We start from the raw sequence: 19,621 nt of genomic DNA on the forward strand, positions 1-19,621 counted from the left end.
ACATCTTACACTGTGTGCACCCATCTGAAAAGCAATGAAGATAGGCCTCCTTTCTAGCCACTGCATTTCTACATTACATAGTAGAAAAATTCCATAAAGTGTAAGGTGGACTCAGTCCTAATGTAAGTTGAATCTTGTATGGCAGGCAAGAATGGCAGCTGACGAGTGGAACAGACTAGGTCTTCCCTGACCTAGATGGACAGGGCCCCACTGTAAAGCTGTAACCCATCCTGGCAAAACTCAAGTCCATTAAATGAGTCTCACAAGCATAATAACGGCCATTTGGTTTTATCACTGGATTTCTAACCCTCATAACCTACTATGATAGCATTAGTGCTGAGATTTAAATGGTTACCTGTTTGCCGACAGAGTATTTGATCCATCAGTCAGAAAAGGAAGATACTGTGAGGATGGGTATTAGCTCATAAAAGTTCTCATCGCACTGTTCATGCCCTACCATAAGACATTTCAGATGGAAAAAAAGTAATAAAGCGCACAACACAAACACTCTCTGAACTTAAATTAGCTGTCATGGATGGAAAAGAGTAGACATGGAACACAAATGACTCACTTACCCAAGAATTAAGTTATAAGAATAGTTTGCAGAGACTAGACAAAACTGTATTGAAACACTTTTTTAAATCTGCAGATACTGTCATAAGGCTTAACAAAGTAGTTTTAGCAGAAGTGATTCTACTATATGTCTTTTTTCACCTTCAAATAGTTGACAAATGGTTTTCTAATTCAACGAGAGGTAAGTCCTAGGCACCCAATTTTTCCTTTCATGGGCTAAGAGACCACATTTCTAGGCACATATACAGGAAATTCCCTTTGATGTCCACAGCAACTCAGAGCTATTAAAACATACAATTCAATGTATATAATTCATGAGCTCTAACCCTACCTTTCATCAAGGAAACTTTTTTCTATAACTGTTAAATAGAAGGCGGGAAAATTCCATTTTTAAAAACATGGCATTAAAAAAAAATAGACAAAAGACATACTGTGGTGAAGTCGCAAATAATAGGAATCTAAATATGTACCCCAAACACTGACTAATTATTATGTAACCAATGACAGCTATAAATGATCCAATTTTTTTCCCCTCCCATTCAGCAAATCCCCTTTGGGGAAAAAAAAATTAAGCTATGAAGCCTTTCACCTGTTGTTGAGCAACAGTGAAGATACAGGCAGAAATAGTAAAGGCATTTTTTGGAGAAGTAACCTAAAAACAACATTAACAAGCAACCAAAACTCTGCAAAGATTAAATGCCTGTCAAATCACTGAAAGTTAACACTAAATAATTCCCTCTTACTATTACTAATTCACCTAAAATGCATGCTATACTGGGGATGAGGACAAGAGAAAATTTTGTTCCTTTCTATTGTCAAAATAATAGCACGAATGAATCATCTTGACTATTTCTTCACTGTCTTCAACAAAGACAATTGCTGAATTACTAGTAATAAGATTAGCTTTGCGCTTTTCCACAGTCTAGAAGGTCCAAAGGAAAACTGTCAATGTGCCAACTGATGGGCTTTAAACAGATGTTCCCATATTGCTATCACCTTGACAAGAATCAAAAAATTCATGAAAGGGTTCATCAACACAATACTCAAAGATACTTTATTTTAAATTATACTAATTTGTTCCTAATTGCTCCTTATATTAGGAGGATTAATTATGTGACACTCCAAGTGATAATTTACAAAACAGAGCACCGGTGAATGGAAGATCAAAGCTCTTTAAAAGGAACCATATTTCACTAACCCCCTTTACTATGTTTTAAAGAAAGTATTTGGTAAGTAGTCTCAACCATGAAGAATTTGGGAAGAAAGGTGTCAAGACAATCTAGTTACTATTTAACATAAGAAAATTTACCCCTGAATACAAATGGGAAAATATTTTCTGCCATGAGGGAATTATCATAAACATAGGATTACCAGGGCCATGCTTGAGTTAAAAAGACTCCTGGTCTGTGCTCAAGAAAGGCCACACAGTGGTGCCTCGGGCCAGTCCAAGCTCCCAAATTATTCAATTAACTCTATTTAAGCAGAGATAATGCATTAGTATCATTAAAAGTACAAAGATAAAGAAAGTACACCTGAGAAATGTCCAAGGACCCAAAAGGAATCAAAATCTACACAGAGAGAGGGAAAACATCTCTATCTCACTCAAGTTACTTGACTAAACAGCACATTTCCTTGGCTTTCTACACTATGACCTGTTATCCCCTTGATATAAACCTGGAAAAGCACTGCTACTTTTATTGTAACTCATGGCTATTTTTCTGCAATGTTTTGGAAATATTAGGAGGGAAAAAGGAATAGAAAAACTGCAAGAAGCACATACTGAATTAAAATTCTCAAAAACATCTCATGGGCTGTCAAGACTGCTGTTAAAATAAAACCATCAACATTTCCTCATAGGTATTGTAAAATCACTTCTAAGCAAGACACAAAACCCTGGTACAATAAAATAAAATCAATAAATTCAACTACATTTCAAAAAATGAGACAAATGCATATTTGCAGTGCATATCAGATCAAGAGTTAATGTCCTTAATATATAAAAAGTTCCAACAAGTCACTAAGAATAAGTCTACAGATCTAGTAGCAAACAGACCAGGGGCAACACTAGTTTACAGAAAAGTAAATACAAGTGATCACCAAATATATGTAAATATTTCTATCTCATTCATGATGAGAAAAACTAACATTACTTACATGTTATCTGTAAGCTAGTCAAGATTGGTTACACTGCTGGAAGGATTGAAGAGTAACAGGCACTCTCTAGACACTGCGGGTGAGAGTTTAACTGGAGGGCAACTGAGTAATGACTATCAAAATCCAAAATGCATGTTCCTCTTTATAGTCTCTTTAACAAATGATGTTAGGAAAACTGGATTTCCACATGGACTCCTACACCTCACACCATATACAAAAATTAACTCAAAATGGATCAATGATCTAAATATAAGAGGTAAAAGAAAACAAAGGAGGTAAATCTTAATGACCTTGGATTTGGCAGAGGATTCTTAGGTTTGACATCAAAAGCACAAAAAATAAGGGAAAAAAGAAATAAATAGGACTTCATCAAAATTAAAAGCTTTCGTGCAATGAAGGACATGATATCATGAAAATGAAAAGAAAACCTATAAAAGGGGAGAAAATAGTTGCAAATCCCATATCACAATATATCAACAAACTCCTACAGCTCAACAAGACAAACAATACAATTAAAAGATGGGCAAAGGAACTGAACAGACATTTCTTCAAAAAATATACATAAATGGCCAAGAAGCACACGAAAAGATGCTCAATATTATCAGTCATTAGGGAAATGCAAATCAAAACCACGAGATACCACTTCATACCTCCTACGAAGTAGAAAAACTGGGACTGTTGTGCACTGTCAGTGGGGATGTAAAATGATACAGACACTGTAGAAAGCAGTTTGGCACTTCTTCAAAAAGTTAAATATACAATTCTTTTTAGGTATACACACAAAACAATGGAAAACAAGGACTCCAACAGATACCTGACCACCAAGGTTCACAGCAACATTATTCACAATAGCCAAAAGATAAGAAATAAGTCATGTCCCTCAACAGATAAAACAATAACATACAATGGAATATTATTCAGCCATAAAAAGGAATGAAGTTTTGATACATGCTATAGCATGGTGAACCTTGAAAATATTATGCTAAGTGAATTAAGCCTAACACAAAAGAATAAATACTGTGTAATTTCACTTTTGTGAAATATCTAGAATAAGAAAATTCACAGAGACAGAAAGTAGATCAGTGGTTATCTCCCCCTAGGGGGAGGTGGGAGTGGGATGTTATTGCTTAATGAATAGTTTGGAGTGATAAAAAGTTTTGAAAATAGACAGTGGTGATGATTGCACAACATTGTGAATATAATTATTGCCACAGAATTGTACACTTAAAAATGGTTTAAATGATTACTTTTATGATATACTTGTTTAAAGAAAATTTTTAAAAATTTAAGTAATTTAAAGGATGCATAATATAAGTCTGGAGAGATAAATAAGACATTAATATCAGTGGTTACCTGGAAAAAGAGTAAACCAGGAATGGGAATGGGATATTTGTACACACTATTTTACCTGTAGAAAATTTCAATGTATTCATTCAAACACAAATTTTTATTAAAAATTTCTACCAAAAATACCAAAATAAACTAAACCAAATGGTTCTCTTCTCATGTTTAGAGCTTAAAATTTCAATTTATGCAATTTATTATACATTAGTAACTTCTGCTGAGAAATATTTAGAAAAAAATTATAGAATATACAAACATTTCTCATTAAGATGGGACCTTAAGTTGAATTCACATCTTCAAACAGAAAAAATGGCTGCCAAACGCCGTCTGAAGAACTTCACATTAGGAAAAACCGCTGTCATTTAAGTCGGGTGCAGAAACCACTTAATTATCAATGCAAACTACAAAGGCAGCAGGTAAATCATTTGGATTTACTACTCTAGGAACCTTGGCTTCTATGAACACTGCTAACACATCTACTTCTATTTAAACTCAGTCACTGAACAGTGTGAATCTCAAATAGTGACAATCCTGTGCGTTGGGGTGATTTTGGCTATCTTCTGTTGACAAAAGTCATCTCGTAATTTCATGCTAATGTCTGGTGACAGTACACATTATAGCTTTTTACTGGCACGTGGGAAAGTGAGAGGTCAAGGCAGAGAAGAGAGGGTGTCACCCTTGACGTTGCATTAGAGCAATGCTGTCAGTCTGCAAATCTTGTCAAGGGTACGGTTTTGGTCTATCAGTCCATTTCTGATAAGCGCTATCTAGGTGGTAGAACGAGCATTCTACTGATGTTAGTAATTTGAGGAATGGACTTATATAATTACATATAACAGCATAATATAATACAATGAATACTTAGGTATTTGGAAAAATTCATTTTAAAAATCCTTTTTTTCATGTGTACCTCACGTATACATTTTAAAACATATGGTGTTCATACTATATTTATTTGTTTTTTTATTCTTTATCGTTTAAGATAGAAAATATATTCCCATGATTCAAAATTTTAAACGGTTGAAAGGATCAACAGTGGTGAGTCTCCTTCCCACCTCTTTCCCTCAGCCTTCCTGCTCCCCTTCCCACAGATGTTACTACTTATGCATTCTTTGAGATATTTTATGCATATGCAAGCCGAGTGCCCCTTTTACTATACTGTATTTCTTAATACAGGTTTCCTAATGAAAATAAAGACTAAAGAATATTGCCATAATCAACTCCCCCAAATTTCTTCTTACCAGGGCTTAACTTACAAATCAAGACCTTACTGCTATGATTATGTTCTCCCCTATCTGAGAGTTCAGCTACTTGGTATTACACTGCTTCACTCCCCTGCAGCCCGTTGTCCCATAGACTCTGCTATGTCACTGGTTTTGACAGCGCTGCCAAAGCCAGAAGCCATACAGAGGGTCAATCAACTTCTATAGCGCATAAAAGAGGAAGGTTCAGGTTTACATGGAAAACTATTTTCCTTCCTCAACAATATTCACAATTATTCTAAAACAGATATTAGAGCCTTTCATCCATCAGTTTTTACAATTATAAACTTCCATCTGATCCAAAAACATATTGCATCCTAGTGATTCTCTACTGTTACTCTGGAGGGTGAGGTGGGGAGGGTGTCACCAGTACCTTTGAGAAATCAATGAAAGCTTATAGGTCCCTCACTGAGGAAAAAAACAAAAACAAACAAACAAACAAAATAAAACTGCACCTATGGTGGACAGCAGACACAGTTGTCTATGGATAATAGATTAGTAACACCTAATCTCACAAAAAAGCCAAGATGAAGGAATCTGCTGAAGAGGTTGTAACAAGTCACATCTAAGAAGGGAGAAGATGGTTTAAGAACAAGTCAGATGCTAGGAAAAGAAAGTTCATTAATTGCTTGTCCAAAAATATAACTACTACTAAAACCTTATAATTTTAAATCTCAGGAGTAAAATTATTTATTCTGAGAATCTGATTCTACATGTAACTTGATAACCAACAAAATGAAATACAAAAAACATAATAAAATAAGCTCTTTGACTCTCATCACAACAAATCACTCGTTTTAAAATTATAATCTATGTTCATAAAAATAATTTAATCTCAATCCCCCCCCCCCTTTTTTTAAGCAGCATGGCCCTTCAATTGGGAAAAAAATTTAGAACGAGGCAACAGAAAACATAATTCACTGAAGAATAACGAAATAAAGACAATGTGCAAATGAACTGAGAAATTGTCAGAAGTGCCACAGGAAACGGAAGATTCCTCAGCAGCCAATTTAGTTGGGGATGGTTTCTTTTCCACTCACAGGAACAAAGATGATACTGGATCCCAGACAATTTTAATGGAAGAATTTCATTCATTTTCTTTCTCAAATGTTTGTTATTCATTTTATTTACAAATAAATATATAGCGAGAGGTGGATGTGTTTTAAATCAGGAGAACAGTTTAAACGAATGTATTTGGTTTTTTTGGTTCCTTAAAATGGGTAAGAATGTGATAATAACATAAAACCATGAACTCAGAAATGCCAGCACCAAGTCATATATGAGCAAGTTCTCAATTATACCTGAGTCTAATGCTGTAACTAATTTTCACTGAGGACGCCACCAATTGCAACTTCCTTTACAAGGCACTTTTCTTCTTCCTCTTATAGAGGAAATTTAAAGCCTTTCATGTGTTTTGCTGAAAATTAACTTAAGGAAAAAAAACTTTTTCAATCATCATTCCTTTAAAACCATCTACTGAATGTCTTTAAGATATCCTATCTGTTAAGCCAGAAAGCTAGTTTTCTCATTCCTTAAGGGAAAAAAGTGGCATGCATCTAACATGCTATCCAGGAACATGACTACAAGCAAGACTAGCATCAGAGTTAACATACAAATTACGGACACATTTTCAGGTGCAAGGTAATAACAGAGCAATGGTACACATGACCTATGTTCTAACAAAAAAATGAAACATAAGCAAGAATAAATGTGTTGAAAATGATGACAATGTAAACATTATGTGTAAGTATATATGATACATGATTATGAAATGGAAACTAAATTGAATAGAAAGAATGCTCAACCACTCATTCAGACTCTAACTTGTAAAACCTAAACATGTATTTTCAGAAAATTCACCAAAAAGGACTTTAGAATTCATTTATAATTTGCTAACTCTCCTAATAAAGTAGCATGTTATGAAGCACTGTGAATTTCTCTACTGCTGGATGACAAGTGTAAAAGATTCGCAGGAGATGAAGTTTATAAAGTCACACAATTCTTGAGTACTGTAAACTGGACAACTTTACTCAAACCTAATAAATCCGTGAAGATGAGACTACACTCTCTCAATAATGGAGTCTCACTATAACACCATCTTTAGGGATTATATTGTAGCACTCCTCACAGGTAAAAGTGCCTCCTCAATAAGGGTCCTTTAGGCAAACCCATCAAAAAATCCCACTCCAAACAATCTTTTGCTGAACATTATTCTCTAATAAAGACTACAGAGAGCTCAAATTTTTTTTCAGGTTGGCATGATACAAATGGCAGCAGACAAAAACAATGTTAAAAAATAAACCAAATAAAGGGCTGTACACAAGAACATGTTTATTGCAAACAAAACAAAAACAAAAACAAAAAAAAATAAGAGAGAGAGAGAAAAAGGGAAAGACAGAAAATGGTCAGAAGCACAACACATAAGGTTAAGAATTTAAAAGCATCTTACATTCTGCCCTAATGGCAGCATAATTAATAGGAACAAACGGTCGTCTTGCTGCCTGCCGCAGCCGGAGGGTATTTTTGCAGACCTGACGAGCAAATTTTGTGAAATATGTAGTGTGAAGGAAGAAAGCTTGACGGGTCTTCACTGCAGACTTTGGACTCCCAGAGTTTCGGACTGGCATTCCCTGCATGGCCTGGCGGGACATGTGACTTCTGACGCGGGGATCCTGCAAAATCAGAAATCAGCAAAGATTTAAAGAATGGAACTTATCAAAACAAAACTACTAGAATTGTGCTCAAAAAAAAAAAGTACAATTTTTAATTCTTCCACTGAAGAGTCTATGACTTACTACCCTATCCCAGTATTACAGACAATTATGCTCCTTTTGGGAGGAAGGTGGGGGGAAATGAGGGGAGCTGGATGGGGTGCAGGGTGCAATTCTCTACTTTGTTTTTGAATTGATCTTAACAATCCAAAAATCACATAGAAAAAAATCACCAGGGGTTTAATTAGATTATTATTATTTTTTAATATTAAAGGAGTTCTTAGACTCAATTTGTATTAACTGTATTGATTATATTATTTAATAAGACATTTTCTAACAGTATCTAAAGGTTGCAAACTGTTTTCAAAAAAACAATTAAAACAAACATTCACTCACTAAGCTCTCTGCTTATGCTAACACCTCCCACACACATTCGTCTTCTTTTGTCTGAGTAATCTCAAAAGGACAATATTTTGAATACCTGAGAAAATTTGCTTTGTCCTACCCCTCTCTCTGCACACCCACCCCGAGCATTGTGTTGCTATGTTTGACTATGAAAATAGCTTTGCTTGTTTTTAAATTACCCTATAATGTACTTCTGCTTCCCAGGAGTGATATAGCCATTGAAAAACAACATTAAATGGAAAATACTAAAAAGACCATTGCTTGTGTACCTCTGTGGTTGGGCTGGGAGATAACTTCTCTTCTTCCGACTGGGTGGGCATCTTCAGACCTCCGTATTTCTTCCAGTAAAGCCAACAAGTTGCACATAATCTACACTGCATGTTAGGCGGGCCCCAAGAGTACCACTGATGAGATTGTGTAGCTGAAGATGGAGGGGGGAGAAAAACAGAGAATGCTGTATCACTAACTGTAACATCCATACAAATACAATCAAATATTTCAAAAGTATTCCAAAGCCATCTTTAGCCTACAGTGTTTTTTTCTCTGTTTTCCTCACTTACAAACCAAATATAAAAATATAGTATAGACACAGATTTTTTTCAAGACTTACCAGCGAGGTACCCTTATTATGTGTTGTGCTGTAGATACAATCATTTTTCACTGTGTAAAATTTCTGGAAATAAGTTCTCAAAAAGGTATTATTACTGTCAGATTTTTAAAGTCTACATTAGGGTTTCCAAACCTCTGGTTGAGAAAGCCCTCAGGACTTATTTAAGGTGCTCGCAGGAGTCCCATCGGTAAAGGCAGGAATGGTTTTGGTATCTGTTTTCCATTCCTTTATTTTAATCAATAGGAAAGTAATTATTTAAATATTTCTCCCTTTAAAAACAGAAACCCCTCCCATCTATGAACACATGCCAAGTGTGCATGTGCAGCTGAGATCACAGCAAGCTTTCTTTTTGCAGTTTAATTATGGCCAGTTAACATTTAAAGCATTCCCACCATGGATCAGACATTAAAGATAAAAACACTGACAGTGACACATAAGTTAATGAGGTGCACAAAAATTATTATAATTCTGTAAGTTGCCTCAGAATATTCTTCCCCAGATCTGCAGGTTACCTTTGTCGGATCAAAATCCATACAGCATATCAACGTGTTTACTAATACCTCACAAACCAATATCAAAAAAGAGAAAATACAGTGACCATTTTATTCAAGCTACCTTTTAGTTTATCAGGGGATAATACTGTGTACCTATCATTTGTTATTTTTGGAGAATCTTTGGTCTTCTAATTTAAAAACAATTACGTCGAATTAATCTTTTTAGCATCTATTTTGGTTTCTGAATATAAAATTTCACTCTTATTTTAATATACATTTTCACCCAAACTAATCATGACATGTCGTTTTAATATTCGTCAACAAATGACTTTCTCCTTACATAATTTACTAAAATCCAATTAAAAAGTGAATATCATTTGATAAACAGAAAATAACAAATTCTATCTTTATAGAAAGGCAGATCTTATTAAAACATATTTTATGATAGAGACAAATAATATGTGTCAAAGTAAAACTAAAATCACTTATTGGTATGAACACATAAAAATGACTAAATATTTAAAGGGATACGTGAGACTACATATGAGTGTGAAAAGGTTTTGCAAGACAAAAATAAGACATTTTAACCCATTATACTTTGCAGCATTCTTTTGATTTTCATTTAAATTAAATGAGCTTCAAAATTGAAGAATTCCCCACTCATAGACATTTATTGATGCTGCCCATACAAAATCTTGATCAAAAGAATCTAATTTTCCATGAGTTGTTTTTCCCTTTGTGCTCCCATGGTGCAGAAAATGGTTAGACACATCCCCATGTACCATTTCTATGAAGTCTGAAATTTGTCTGGCTCACACCTTCCCTAGAATCAGGAGAGATAATTATATGATTTGGCTTTAAAAGCCTTTTCTAATGCTGAAGCCTGGTGTGGAGCAAGCTTCCCTCATTCCCACACCCTTAAGGCGGTACCTCCATCTACCCCCAAAGGGCTGGTGGGTGGCAAAAACCTGGCACCAAGTTGATTTTCAGTAAACATTGGTTTCCTTTCCTCTCCCACTCCAGGTCACTTAAACGGAAAGGAAACACAGATGTCACCAATGCCCCATTAAGAGATTGAACTATTGCTTGAGATTTAAATAAGCATATAAGTAAACCAAATACCTAACAGTCCATCTCAACAACCCCATTTAACATCCAGGGCAAACGTAATATAACACTGGCACGGCCTCTAGTAGGTTCTGACAGGGATAAGCACAGCAGAGCCCCGAAGCCAAAGGCAAATGTCACAGAACAGCATCTCCCAAACTGGTGCTCTGAGGGAAACTCGTCTGAGAATTATAAATAGTAGCTTATCACACATGTCTTTCCTATGGAATGAGACCGAGAAACTCCCAGGGAGGGGATTTGGTACCTATCATGGGACCATGGTTTGCACAAAGCTAGTAACAACTCTGAATGGAGTTTAGGAAACATGGCTGTGGATACTCAACAAACACGGGACCCTACAGAAGCAAATCAAAGGAAAGCCAACGTCTAAATTTAGTGCCTGGTACATAAAACAAGTGCCCAGTGAGGGGTCCCTGTGCTCCAGAAAGAAGGTCACACCGGGCATCTACTCTTTCCCGGGGGGTTCGCTACTCTGACTTCTGCCCAGTGCCACGACCGTCCACACTGCCAGCTCCCGGCCCCAGTGCCAGGGCTGAAGGGGACTTACCATAGCAGCTCTCACAGGCTCGCCCTAGGAGGGAGTTCTGAGGCTGGAATGTGGTCCCCACGGCTCCGTTCACAGTGCCAGGTTTGCTGTTGCTGGTGGACATTTGGTTGGGATTCGGTTTGCTGCTTTCAATGAAATGTAAAGTGAGGGGATAAAAATGATTTGCATAACAAGGCAAAAAGACTCTTGATCTGATCACTGATTTATCTTAACTGCACACAAACAAACATTTTTAAATGCTTGGTGAAGAAGAAATAAAACTGCTAAAGCCAGGTGTTAAAATGAGCCCCAAACCACTCATCTTTAAAAAACAAGGGTGTGTAAAAACTGAACTCTTATCCTGACAATCACAAAATAAACAGCCATATTGCTTCTCTACCCAAATACAATTTGCTCAGAATTATCTTCCGAAGCCTTTGAAAGATAGAAATTATTAAGCTTTATGACTTATTATCATAAATTCCCCTGAGAAAATGAAACAATTTCTTAGACCAAATAAGCCAAAAGCAGGCCCTTTGAACTCTGTTGTCCCTGGGCCTGATGGTTTGAGAAAAGCACAGCCCCAGTCTTGCTGCTGGTGTGAGAGGTGCTGGCTGGTCACAAGAGGAGCAGGCAACATGTTCAACAGAGACACTGTCCAGTTCAACGAGATCTCTCTCTAAAGACAAGTTAGCATTTCAGGAAGCTTCTGACTGTGCATGGTAATCAATTTCTATTATGTTTGAATTTCAGTGAGGAAGATTATTTGTAATTAGAAAAGCTAATAAAGAAAAGTATTTGAGGGGTGTGTGTGTGTGTGTGTTTTAAAGAAAATATTTTTTGGAAGGAGGAAGAAAAGGGAGATGTCTATCAGAAGCCTACATGCAAATTTCTCAGAGACAGCATGGCGAATTTCTCCCTACCCAGGGCAGGCTAATTCTAATTCCCCTGCCTATAAACCAGGCTCAAGAATACTGTACATATTACTATGGGAACACAGTATATCCTCAATGAACTCATTGTTCATTTAACATATACTTATTCATTGCCTAGTACACGAAGTCCTTGACCTCAGAGAGCTTTCATTCTAGAGGAGGAAGGCAGAAAATAAGCCAATAAATTGGAAAATTATTCATTAGAATGAATGCTAAATGAATAAATGCGGCCTGTATTCTATCTTTCCATGGCTACTGAAGTAACGAGAGTATCAAACTATCAAGACACTCAGGGAGTCTCGAAAGAGTTGGCTCAGGAGTTGCCTCTTTGCTCTATTTTCCATTACAACTCCATTTACCAGTCAAACCTAATGTGTAAACCTGGCCCGTAAAGTGGGAAGGCTGAGCTGACAACAAAGAAACTACTTAAGATTTCTTTTTGGCCCTGTTACTATAATTCTTGATGACACCCTTCCCCTGCCCACTGCCCCAAGAAATCATTTAACCTCTATGTGCACTGGGTTCAAAAATCTATACACAGTACTACTATTTATACTTCTTATCTGTGTCAGCAATGGAATTTTGGAGGCAAACTGGTTTTAAAAACACATTTTAAACTAGTCAGAATGTATTTCCCTTATTTTTTCAGCTGAAAACATATAAAATAAAAAGGGGTGTTTTAGAATAACTACATTCCAAGGATGGTAAGTAGTACTGTTTTGTGTTTTTTTTTTTTTTCAAATCTACTATATCTAGATAGAAATGATCATCTCTTGAAGCCAAATGGCTGATATAATCCCTTAAAGCCAAATGACTGATATAAAAATGAAAAATTCTGACAATTAACCAGGGGCTAAATACATGCTGAAAAGAGCTAATACAAATTTACAGTTGAGCTGCCTGAAAAAAGAATGATATTAAAACAAATTTAGTTGTTCAACTGATTCTAGAATGTTATTTGACTAAGTAAATCATTGACCTTAATTTAATAATTACAAAAGAAAAATAAGAATACAAATCTAAATATAGACACGAGAATCATTTAAAATACATCCCGCAAAACCAAATATCTACAGATAATTCTCAGGGGACAAATGATTGTCATTGTGACAATGTGAATAAAACTCCACTGTAAGACAAACATACAGAAACGTCTCTAAAGATTTTGTTTTATGAAATTGCCCTTCTTTTTGTCTTAACACCCAACCATCCCTCCCCTCATCTGTGCTCCGGACATCACCTCTCCCACTTTCTCTCCCCAGGACTCTCCTATTCACCACTTAGAACACTCTTCCACTACCCTATTTCATTTCATGTCTCAAAGTCAAGAGCGCTCTCTAACTGCCCTTCCCAGTCAGTTTTCTGGGAAAACTGCAAATGTTCATAACCTGCCTTTCCTCAGCTCATATGCAGTCCTCACCCTTCCATTAAAGGTCACCAATGGCCTCCGTGTTGCCAATTCACTGGACACTGTCCACCAACATCTGACACTGTTAATCTCACTCCCTCCTCTAAACAGTCTCCTCCCTCAGCTTCTGTGGAGTATGGTTTCCTTTGTTTTCCTCTTAGCTCTCTAGACACTCTATCTCACTAGACTTTTATAGCTACCCTACTCTATCTCACCTGTAAATACTGGATTTACTCAAGGCTTGGTCCAAGGCCTTTTCTCTTATTGCTCTCCCTAGGAAATCTCATCTATGGCTTCAAAGAAGCATCATATGCTCATGAAGTTCAAATTTATATCTCCAGCCAAAACTGGTTTCTCCTGAGTTTTAAACTCAGACATTGATTTTAAATCAATATATATGACAGCCTATTTAACATCTCTTTTTGGATGGCGTAACTGAACATGTACTAACATCACTCTCTGCCACAGCTTCTTAGCTTGGTGATGAGCAGAGCAACCCACCTAGTCTTGCTAGCCAGAAATGGGCTCATCCTTGACACCTCCCACTCTCCTCCAAATATTACAGGGCCACTCGCTAGGAAGGTAATTATCACCATCCTCTGCAAGAACTTTATGACTAGTTTCCTTGCATCCACTTGTACCCTCCCTCCTCTAAACCAATTTCCAACATATAGGCAGTGAACTTCTTAAAGTGCAAATTTGACTACTACATTTCCTGTTCTAAAATTCATTTCCACTGTTCTTCAATGGGTCAAACTCCAAGACCTTGCTGCCTCCTGTACTAGTCTCCCATGGCTCACCACTTCTCTTCCCACTCTGGCCACACTGCCCTTCTCTCACCTCATTGATCTTGGCAAACCATCAACGGACGGTGCACCTTCCCACCCCAGGATCCCACTGGCCTGGACAGCCTCCACTACCTGGTTAACTCCTCCAGAGGTCCCTCAAATGCATTTCCTCGGGGAAGCTTTCCTGATGGCATCCATCCAGTCTGTTCCCCAGAATAAACTCTCACTGAAGCTATTCTTCTCCACATAGTACTCATCACATGGGGTGACTGGTTATTTAGCATCTGTCTCCCTCACCCAAGAATATGAGCTCTAGGAACAGCTTGTCTTCTTAAGCCTTCTACCTCTAGTACTGAACAGAGTGGTTTACACACAGGAGACTACTGGGCTCAACAAAATGACTGAATAAGTAGTTCTGATCCTATTATTTGTTTTAGTCTATCCAGCATAAACTAGGAAATTTGCCAAAAGACTCACTTTCTTATCAAACTCAATAATGCAGCTGTGTATTTACTATTTATGTAAATAATGTAATTTTTTTTAAATGTATGATTAGAAACTCTAACTTGAGCACTGAAAGTTGTTCACTCTTAGATCAGGGACTGGCAAACTTTTTCTGTAAAAGGTCAGATAGTAAATAATTCAACCTTTGTGTGCATACAATTTCTGCCATAATCACTCAAATCTGCTGTTAGTGGCAGGAAAGAACACACAGACAATACATAAATGAATGAGCATGGCTCTGTTCCAAAAAAACTTTACAAAAAACAGGTGGTGGATAAGGTTTGGCCAGCTGGCTGTAATTTCCTGATCTCCAACTTAGATTAAGACTGCAAAGTAAATGGCAAAGCAGAATGGAAACAATTATCTGAGTTACTTGGTCAAAACTGGATAAATGTGCTCTCCCTTCGATGGAGTCAGCATTGTGAAGTAGAAGAAAGCCGGTATTGCTTGCCTTGAAAATCTAAGACACTTGAATCACAATAGTATTTTCTTTGGGTAGTCGCTCTTTTATAAATTAGTCAAATAAAATATATAATTTGAAAATAATTTGAAACAACTCTGCAAAACAATATTATAGCTCTGTACAAAAAGTATGGATCCTGAAAATTATATGCATTTCAAATTAAACCAGTTATTTGCCGTGAGGTAAATATCACAATTTATTGTCCATAAGGCCTCCCATATATAAGAATATGTATTAAATAATATATCTAAATTCAGTAATCATAAGACTAGGAATAAAACAACTGTACTGACCTCAAACAGAATAATCTTGGAGCAGTACACAGAAATCTGTAATATATTTTTTATTTTTATTGAGAAAATAACCTCAGCTAACAGAGATACGGACCTGTGTATGTATATACATAGTACTCAAACCATTTTTTTCCCACAAGAACTACTAAAGGGAGTGCTGCTGGCTGAGAAGACAGGAGAGAGAGGTCTGGAGAAGGGTACAGAATTGAAGAGTATTATAAAGGTAACTAAAAGGATTAAAAGAGAGAAAAAATAGATCTGACAAGTAAAAACCAAATGATAAAGATGGTTGAATTAAGGACTGCTTTCATAGTAATGTTAATGGATTAAAGTACATGAGGCAAACACTGACAAAACTGAAGGGAGTAAGAGATTACTCGATACTACATGGACCATATGCTGGGGCACAAAACAGATCTTAATAAATTTAAAAAGACTGAAATTATACAAAGCACTTTCTCTGACCATAATGGAATGAAGCTGGAAATCAGTAACAAACAGAGAACTGGAAAATACACAAATTTATGGAGGTTAAGCAACATGCTCTTAAACAATCAGTGAAGAAGAAATTGCAAGATCAATCAATAAATATCTTGAGACAAATGAAAATGAAAATACAATGCATCAAAACTTATGGGATGCAGAGAGTGCAGTGCTGAGAGGGAAATTTATAGCCCTAAACGCCTACATAAAAAGGAAGAAAGAGCTAAAACCAACGACCTAACTGAACAACTGGAAAAACAGGAGAAAGAACAGCAAACTAATTCCAAAGCAAGCAGAAGGAAAGAAATAACAAAGATCAGAGCAGAAATTAATGAAATGGAGAATAAAAAACAATAGAGAGAATCGACAAAACCAAAAGTTGGTTCTTTGAGATCAATAAAATCGACAAAGCTTAGCTAGACTGACAGAGACAAAAAGAGAGAAACTGCAAATAAATAAAATGTGATTATTTCATACCTAGCAAATGAAACGTTCAGAAAATGTTGACATGACAATGTTTTGTAAACCAAAAGGATAATAATGATAGAATATCTGAAATAATAGAAACCTATCCATTATTAACCAATATCTACATTTTCCCTGATCCTTTCCTAAGAAAACAATACAAAATCCTCAACTAAATAAACAACATACCTCAAATCAGTATTGTATATTACCCATACAAAAGTCATTCCATAATGCAGACATTTCAGAAGTTACTAGCTTTCTGAAACACATTTGTTTCAAGAAATACATGGTTTCATAAGTTAGTTTTCTGACGCTTTCCCCTGCATTGTAGTATATGGCATCCTTTATTCTACCTGGGGGTTTTTCACCAGCTGATTTTTCTTTTTATAAAATTATGGTAGTGGTGTAATGAGAAGCAAGTCACATACTTTATAGATTAAGAAATTAATACATACAAAGAACTTCACAAATTTGGCTGAAACTAAACAAAATGACATATTTTGTACTGATATAATTAATAAGAGAACAAATAATAGAAAAGATTTCCATTACTTACTAAGTTGGGATATATACTTGTTTCAGTTTACTCTCAGCTTCTGCTGCTTTTAGACGTTTCTAATACAAAAGATGGATAAAATATTTTATATACAATGCCTAATAATGACCACTTTGCCATCTTAAAAAAAAAAAACACAAGAAAATTAAATATCAAAGCATAATAATTTAAAAATTGCCATTTAAAAGCAGGCTTTTCTAACATACGCAAACTTCTAAACTGCATTAACTTACAAGAAAAGTCACTAGATTCTGAGGTAAAGAACTATAAGTATTAATAATTTTAGACATATATCTTTAAAATAAGCAATGAGAAATTTGCTCTATAGCTACTTGTTTAACTGTTCTTTAAAAGTCACTTTTCTGTATATACCTTATATTGCATAAAGTGGAAGGAACTGAGAGTGTGAAACTGTAACCCCTAACAATTTTTTAAATTACCTACATAACTGTTCGTTGAGTTGTACATCAAAAGTTAACACCTTTTTGTACGTATGATATATTTTACAATGATGGAAACAGCTGAAGTTGTGGAACTGTGACCCATGACATTCTTTAAAATTTGTTCTCTAACAACTTGTTAGAATTGTACTTGTTAGAATCGTACTTTGAGAGTCGTCACTAATATGTATATATGTTAAAGTTCATAAAAAAATACAAAAAGTAATAAGCAATGAACAACTCCATTTCCCATTCCTCCATAAGTGAATAAACGAGACTTTTCAAATTTAGTTTCTATTTTATTTTGTATTTGCTTTTCTTGGAGGAAAATAATCTTTGCTTTTAGAAAAATGTCTGGAGATGACTAGGTTCTACACTCACGCATGAGAAAGAGATAGGAACTATTCTACATACAAGTAAGACTCTACCCCCTACCCCGCCCCCGCTTCCAACTGTCGGTAGAGATGAAGTGAACTCTGAAGCCTGGTTGAACTCACTTTGGATTTTATTGGAACCAATTAGGAGCCAAATGCAAGAAAAGACATAGGAAAGAGATTATATAATCAAATCTAGGAATTGATCACTACAATAACAAATGCAAATAAGGAAGGAAAATAAAATATAGTATACATCCAAAAATAAGACAAACCAGAATTTAAGGGAATCCTTCATTTGTCCAATGAGTAGAAAACAAAAACACTTAGGGGGACAACTTGAAAGTTTTACAGAGTTTAAAATTTGGAAATGATTTTATCTAAATACTTTTCAACAATCCTAGGTGCTATTATCTTCACTGTCTTCAGGGACTCTTTTTTATTTCAATAACACATGTTTCCAGAACACACAGTCTTTACTTCCATTTAAATTGTTTGAAATCAGCACTTTTTAAATTATGTATGATGTTGACACCGGAAAATTTTTCAACAAGTCATGTTTACCTATTCATCACTTATGACTTCAACCACATAACAACTCAATATGGCACTTTAAAAAAAAAGTGATCCTTAAAATGCATTTTGAAAACATCTACCGTGTAATCAAATAATTAGGAAAAATGGTATCTGCATTAAATATCTTTGCCCCATCTTCTGCCAGTTCTACCTGTATATAAAACAAGTTCTGGCTGAGGTCATTTAAGGAAAATGAACCTTTTCCCAAAGTAATCTTTCTCAAAAGAAAGTACTCCAGAGAGTTACCTCAATTAGGGGCATTTGGAAAGGACTCAAAAATAAAACGATTCCCTGCTCTAACAATTTTGTACCAAATTTTGGCACAAAAATACAAAGTACTATAATTGTATATAGTACCAAACTAGAAATATTAATTACCACAGTTAAGGTCAAAGATTTAGAGGATAAATCCACACAAATGTCATGCAAGAAGGCTTCAAAAAGTCTTTTAAAATATCTCCTATTATACGACTTACAGCATTGGTCTAAAATTTCAATACTTCATTAAAATAACTTGTTCAAAAAAGTTTGTGATAGCATCACATCTTAGGTCATTCTTGTCAACTACATTCAAAGATAAAGCACCAGTCACAAGCAAGGAAAAAACTGGCTCTCTAGCAAGCTATTGCTGTCAACTTTCCAAAATATTATAATGAAATCCGATATCAAGGCAATATTAAGACTAAAATCTTAAAATTAGTATCTTAAAGATATGAAATCATGTTATTTAAAATAGTCTAGAAAAGATAAACCAAATTTAAAATTACATATATTACCAAGAAATATTGAAATATAAACAGAAAGTTCACTTTAATGCATAATATGGGAAACAACATGAAAAAATTACCTGCTGCACATATCTGTCAGTAGTTTTCCACATGTAATAATATTCAATGATGCTAGTCAATGATTTCCAAGGGAGCTGAAAGAATATTTAGCATTATAATGAAAACAAGCTACTGTAAAAACTGTTTTCCTTCAAAATCAATGCTTTAAAAATAATGAGGCAAATATCCATATGGAAGATTCATTTCAGAAGAAAACATTGAAATTATTTCTTAGCAAAGGGGACCCCAAACGAGTCATACTCAGTTAGATACTCTAACATAATACACATTCCATTTTG

The 19,621-nt window shown here is 35.4% G+C and overlaps 1 protein-coding gene across 4 annotated transcripts in view; it reads right to left on the reverse strand.

The window, feature by feature from the left end:
- MTA3 (metastasis associated 1 family member 3) overlaps positions 1 to 19,621 on the reverse strand; it is a 192,351-nt gene that overhangs the window by 15,233 nt on the left and 157,497 nt on the right. For 3 of the 4 annotated variants that reach the window (XR_005212454.1, XM_037807603.1, XM_037807605.1), the window contains exons 10-14: positions 19,343 to 19,417; positions 17,106 to 17,164; positions 11,229 to 11,353; positions 8,719 to 8,870; positions 7,783 to 8,005 (exon numbers count right to left, since the gene is read on the reverse strand). Coding sequence is in view for 3 of the 4 variants with exons in the window: in XM_037807603.1 (XP_037663531.1) it covers positions 7,783 to 8,005; positions 8,719 to 8,870; positions 11,229 to 11,353; positions 17,106 to 17,164; positions 19,343 to 19,417 (634 nt within the window). In the remaining variant the exon portion in view is untranslated. The remainder of the gene's footprint in view (positions 1 to 7,782; positions 8,006 to 8,718; positions 8,871 to 11,228; positions 11,354 to 17,105; positions 17,165 to 19,342; positions 19,418 to 19,621) is intronic. The other variant, XM_037807604.1, reaches the window with a different exon arrangement.

This window comes from Choloepus didactylus, chromosome 17 (genome assembly GCF_015220235.1).
Source record: "Choloepus didactylus isolate mChoDid1 chromosome 17, mChoDid1.pri, whole genome shotgun sequence".
NCBI classification, from domain to species: Eukaryota; Metazoa; Chordata; class Mammalia; order Pilosa; family Megalonychidae; genus Choloepus; species Choloepus didactylus.